At 38.3% G+C, this 6241-nt stretch overlaps 1 protein-coding gene across 1 annotated transcript; it reads left to right on the top strand.

The window, feature by feature from the left end:
* Positions 1–267: 267 nt before the first annotated feature.
* LOC119333414 (ankyrin repeat-containing protein At5g02620-like) lies at positions 268–5304 on the top strand. Its single transcript, XM_037606537.1, has 3 exons — positions 268–1402; positions 3798–4330; positions 4444–5304. The coding sequence occupies exons 1-3, from the start codon at positions 310–312 to the stop codon at positions 5158–5160; spliced, it is 2343 nt and encodes a 780-aa protein (XP_037462434.1). The 5' UTR covers positions 268–309; the 3' UTR covers positions 5161–5304.
* The last annotated feature ends 937 nt before the right edge of the window (positions 5305–6241 follow it).

The raw sequence follows: 6241 nt of genomic DNA, 5'->3' as shown, positions 1-6241 counted from the left end.
GTTGCAACACTTACTATAATAATCCAAAAAGTGTTATTGGGGTAGCTCTAATAACACTCTGTCAGCGATAAATTATTGCAGATATGATGGATATACCTAACCGGATGGTTATTCCAAGGGCACAAGTATATTTAATCTTTTTCAACTTCTTATGTTTGTTCATTTTTGACCTTTTGTATTATGCCTTAGTAGTTAGTTACTGATAAAGTAAGTCTCGTTCTTGTTTTTAAGCATTTGCTTTTCTTACTCTAGGTGTATGACGTGTGTAACAAGTCCCATATGTGGAGGGTCTAACTCACTAACTTGCACATGAAGTGCAGGGGAGAAAGTAGACCGATGTTGGTACTGGCATCGAGCACTAACGTTGCACCTCCTAGCTCGCCAAATGCATCAGTGGTAAACCATGGTGATAGTTGTAGGCTAAAGGTGACCGGCAGCAACAATTCCCGCAGGGGCAAGGATACGACCCCGACACCCATAAATCCCCTGCTCCTAGCATCGGCATGCCTTGGCTCCTCGTCAGCACTGCATTTTCTTTTCGAAAGGGAAGACAAACATGAGCCACCAATGTTGATGCCTACGCAAGTATTTCTTGACTTGCTAGCGGCATACACCCTTGATAGCAGCACCAGAAGAAGTTTGGCCGATGTGGAAGCTGGTGTTGATCAGCATGCTTTGCCATCAACGCCTTCTCATGGCTTAGAAGATGGCATTTGTCAGCCTGCTTTGCCAACCATAGTTTCTCTCAACATAGAAGATGGTGTTGATCAGCTTGCATTACCTGTAGTAGCTTCTAATGGTGTAGAAGATGTTGCAGATCAGCCTGCTTTGCATGAAGCAGCATTTGAAAACATAAAAGTACAAGATGGTGTTGATCAACATGTTTCGCTAGCAGCAGCTTCGCTTCTCAAGGGTGTCACTGCTAGGGGGGACACTGCACTACATGCGGTTGTAAGCCATGGACACAACCCAGAATTCTTGAAGTGTGTTAGCATCATTGATGAGAGGGACCAAGACCTCCTGTTTGCGGTTAATAATAAGGGTGACACACCCTTGCATTGTGCTACCAGATCTGGCAGGCCCCATATGGTTTCTCATCTCATTGAACTAGCTGAAAATCGCAATAGCCTGCAAAAACTCTTGAGAATAGAGAACATGCTTGTCGAGACAGCCTTGCATGATGCTGTCCGCGTTGGAAATGAACATATTGTGAAGATTCTATTGAAGGTTGATCCTAGCTTGGCTAATTATCCTAATGAAGGCACTTCACCATTGTACCTAGCAATTTTACTGGAAAGGAATGAAATTGCAAGGACACTATATAATATGAGTGATGGAAATCTGTCGTATCGAGGATCGCATGGGAATAATGCGCTACATGCTGCGGTCCTTCAAGGCATGGGTATGAATTCTCCTTTTTGAAGTCTATTACTCAAAATTACCAATGAAGAGTAGATGCATAAATTGTTTGAAACCTATAAATCTCATGGTTGGCTACAAACTTTCTACACATTTTTTCTTGTATGCGCATTTGTTTATTTTCATCATCAGAGGAAAGAGACTTTATTAAACTTCTGCTACGGGGCTCAAGATAGCATGTTGAAATATGCCTTTAGATATATTTTATGATACATCATCACATTTTTATTAGCTATTTAAACATAATATCTCAAATTTATATTACCAGTTAATAGTGGATCACAACAATAGAAAATGGAGATATTTTAAAATCCCATAAGTAGGAAAAAAACGTTCGGCCGCTAATCTGGTGGACCTATTTCTATAGATGAACCACAACTAATAGCTAGATCTTCATAAATGTCCTAAACACACCACAACTTTTGATTGTCCTAATTTTGGCTAAACAGGTCACAACTATTAGATCATAATAATTCTACCTATACAAATAACAACCAATGGATCACCGTGGGTCTGAATTCTAATGGCTCGGATCCAAGTCTATTAACATAAATGGTGTATAATCTTAGTTTCAATTATTTTTTTGTTTTGTGCTGGTCATTAGGGGATTTATATATGAATAAATTTTCTTGTATGTTTTATTAAAAAAAATGAAATATTATCTTGCCAATATTTTACCATCACAATTGTGATTGTGTTTCCAAACGAGAAATATATTCTGTGTGCAATATAACTATATATTATCTATAAGATGAAAATATGATAGGCATAAGATATATAAATGATGGGTTCAAGACAATATTATTTCACTGAAGAATAGTTATGATTGAGAATATGCGTCCAAGCATCCAACTATATATTTGGTGGCCGCCGCCATCAGCAAATAAAAACATACTTTGTCAGCAGCGATAGGAAACTGGTGTTGTATATGTACATGCTTCGGGTCATCACTAAGTACTTCTTTGATATATGACTAGGGAAAAACCAGAGTCTTGGCGGCAATGATTGTTAGGAAGAAGACGGCGTAGTGAAATAAACGACTGATTGAAAATTAAGATTGTTGACAGAACTGTGCCATCCAAGAAAGTGTAGTCATGCCATTTTTTTTTTTCTGGAGGTGTATTCATGTCAATCGACACAACACACACATATACATGAGCTAGAACTTAGGCTGTATCAATTGAAGAGTCATTATAGCAGTGAGAGAGACACATCAAATAGATGGTTGATGATGATGATGATGATGAAACCGGCATTAAAAAATATTCAAAAAGTGTATCTAGTAGAATTTTATACTTTGACCATGATATGCAAACATATTAATAAATTTTCTAAAATATATATAATTATATTGTCATGACTAAAGTTTTGCCTCTGTTACAAACATAATTTGTTATCGACATATTCCTATACCGTACAAAATAACTATCATCTGTTTTTCCAGTGAATTGATAAGTAAATAAAAGGAAGATCTCTATAAGGAAAAATATTGGTATTAGCCTAACTATCAACACACATAGTTTTTTCTATTAATTAAGAAGCCTTTATATTATTCAATTGAAAAGACCATTTATAAATTCAAATGGTTTATAAACACCAATGTAAAAATACATAAAGATTTTCCCTTTTTGTTATGATTTTTTCATCTGAAGTTCTGTCCTCATATACATTCAGAACACAACATTTATTCTATACAAGAAAACCCATATGATCTAATAGGAAAATATTATTGGCCAGAAAATCCCACCATAATATGGTAGACCATGCAACCAATAGATTTTTTTCATAACTGTACCTAAACTTTATTCTATTATCCGTTTTATGATATTTGCAATGGACCACAACAGATAAATCTTTATTATAATTGTGCATCAAAATCATCTCGGCATTGCTCTAGTGGACCCTAATTAGTAATGGACCCCATTATATGAATACTCATATGTGTCCATCTAAAATCACATAAAAATATCAAACCCTAATTTGGGTTTTAAATATGTGTACTAATCAATCATCACATATGAATTATCAGTTAGCTTGGGATATAAACTTCAATTATTTGTACTAATATGGTATCATGCACAAATGACACATACATTCATGCATTTAATATGGTGTTTTCACAGTTGGTAATAATCATTAGTCTATAAATGAAATATGTGTCTATGGTTCTCACATTATATTAAACTTGAGGTGGCCATAGGACTATATTATTTTCAGTCACCTAAGGTGAATTCCAAAATCTATTTTTCAAACACACTTTCAACAGACTAAAGACAGTGAACTCGGATTTCCTAGGGTCACTGTGCTAGTTTCTTGTATTTAATCACGTGCCTATCATGTTGCTTCACTTATCTAACAAACGATATATTGTTTTCCAGTGATGACGAAACATGTGCTAACATGGAATAATAGCCTTACCACTTATGGGGACAGAGATGGGAGTACACCACTTCACCTTGCTTCATCCCTCCGGTGTTCCAATGGATTCAAGCAAATATTAGAAGCTAACCCGGCATCAGTGTTTCAGGAAGACAACAACGGATTATTCCCCATACATGTCGCTGCGTCAGTGGGAGCGAAAGATACCATAAGCATAATTCTTGACAAGTTTCCTGGTACTGCCGGACTGTGCACTGCTGAAGGACGGACGTTCCTTCATGTTGCCGTTATGGAAAGAAATCTGACCATTGTCTCCTTTGTTTGCCGAACTCCAACTTTAGCTTGGATTTTGAATATGCAAGACAATGATGGGAACACTGCATTGCATTTAGCTGTCCAGGCTGGGAAGCTTCGAATGTTCTGTTCTCTCTACGGGAATAAGGAGGTGCAATTAATATTAAGAAATAACAATGGACAAACTGCCCTTGATCTATCCAGAAGCTTGCTTCCTACGGGGATGCACTACATGCAGGTAATATACCCTCATCTTCGCTATTCTTTCAACGCTTGGCTGCTTCAAGAAAAACAAAATTATACATGGCTTATATCTCCATATGGTTCTCATATTCATGTTTGTTTTTCCAGAACACTGACCAGAGGATTCACATGGCACTCGCATCGGTTGAAGGTAAACATAGTTTTCTTTGTCGGGATCAGATTTATGGAAAATATACTCAGCCAAAAAATTCAAAGGATATGATCAGTGAAGAAGAGAAGGTGAAAGATGCAAGCCAAATGCTTGGCATTGGTTCAGTTTTAATAGCAACCGTGGCCTTCGGTGTAACTTTTGCTCTCCCTGGAGGCTACAGAGCAGATGACCATATAAATGGAGGCACACCAACACTCGTTGGGAGGTATACGTTTGACGCATTCATGATGGCAAACGCGTTAGCCTTTATTTGCTCCTCAATAGCTACCATTGGTCTCATGTTCTCTGGATCTTCTATGGTTAAGTTGGTGAGCCGCCAAATCAACTTACGCACATCTGTGTTCTTCGTGTCAAGCTCGCTCACAAGCTTGGCTGCTGCTTTTGCACTGGGTGTGTACATGGTGCTAGCTCCGGTTGCTCATGATACTGCCATTGCGATCTGTGCATTTACTCCTCTTGCAGTGTTATACAGAAATTCTGAATTCTTAGTAAAGTTGGGTATTCTTGCACGACCATTGCGCCTTAGGGTGGGTCTAACTCGTGCAATAAAGAAAATATCAAGTATTGTCTTTATCACAATGTTGAAAGAACTTTGGCCTTTCATACTTATCTTTGGTTGGGCCGCAATTGCAAGAAAGCTCCGGAGCCACTGATAATATGAAAGCGTCAATTATGTGGGCATGATACCTATACCACAATTGAGTGTAAATGATACGTACTATGTAAACCAGAAGATGATAGTAGTGCGGTGTCCTCTTGTATGATGTTTTTTCAGTTATTGTATGGTGCTAATGAGCTTTGATTTGGCCAGTGTAAATATCATGTGTTATGTATCAAGACTTGTTGGTTGTACATTTATTCAGTTACACTATATATGATAGTTGTACATATGCATATTAACAACCTTAGCCTAACTACCGTGTATATCCGGTTGTATATGGCTTTGTTGTTCATGCCCCAAGATTGGATACGATTTGATATGATTAACCTGACATAATGAAGGGACGTGTTCCGCTGGAACCTCACTACATCTGGGTTCTTCAACGTCGACTCGCCGTACCCTGCGCTCACGCATTCAGAGGTCCCAGTGGATAATAACAAGAAAATTTGGAGATCGAAGATTCCACTGAAAGTTAAGATCTTCATGTGGTATCTTTGAAAGGGAGTGGTGCTAACCAAAGATAACCTCATCGGTCACAACTGGCAAGGAAGCAAGAAATGTAGCTTTTGTACTCACGACGAGACAATCAGGCACCTCTTTTTCCAGTTCTACGTGGTTAATTATCCAAATAGCGTCTAATCTTTATCCGCCCATAGGTGTTGCCAATATTTTTGGTCATTGGTTGAACAGCATTCCTTATAGATTCAAAACGCTAATAACGGTGGGAGCGTACGCCTTATTAATTATGGTCGCTTTGGGTATGTAGAAATGATCTGATTTTTAATAACGAAAACTCTTCTCCTTTGCAGGTTATTTTCCGTTGTACGCAATCGCTTCGTACGTGGTCTATGCTTCACCGTACGGAGTTCCAATCACTGTTCAAGGCGGTGTGTATGCAATTGGAGCGAGTGGCTATGGAGGTTTTTTCCCAACATGGGTGGCTGTATAACCTCCGTATTGGCCCATCACCTCCTTCGGCATAGGCATAGTGACGGTCCTGTTTGACTCTACTAGTGCCGATATGTCAGCTTTTTATTTTCTTTCAGACTGTTTGTGTTTGGCTGTGTGCATTT

The sequence above is a fragment of the Triticum dicoccoides genome, chromosome 1A, assembly GCF_002162155.2.
Source record: "Triticum dicoccoides isolate Atlit2015 ecotype Zavitan chromosome 1A, WEW_v2.0, whole genome shotgun sequence".
NCBI classification, from domain to species: domain Eukaryota; kingdom Viridiplantae; phylum Streptophyta; class Magnoliopsida; order Poales; family Poaceae; genus Triticum; species Triticum dicoccoides.
This window is presented reverse-complemented; position numbering and strand designations above follow the sequence as displayed.

Bases quoted from the DNA above. Each gene is read 5' to 3' on its own strand.
- LOC119333414 (XM_037606537.1), top strand. From the start codon at position 310: ATGAAGTGCAGGGGAGAAAGTAGACCGATGTTGGTACTGGCATCGAGC. The intron at 1,403-3,797 runs GTATGAATTCTC...ATTGTTTTCCAG, and splicing joins TGCGGTCCTTCAAGGCATGG to TGATGACGAAACATGTGCTA. The intron at 4,331-4,443 runs GTAATATACCCT...TTGTTTTTCCAG, and splicing joins CGGGGATGCACTACATGCAG to AACACTGACCAGAGGATTCA.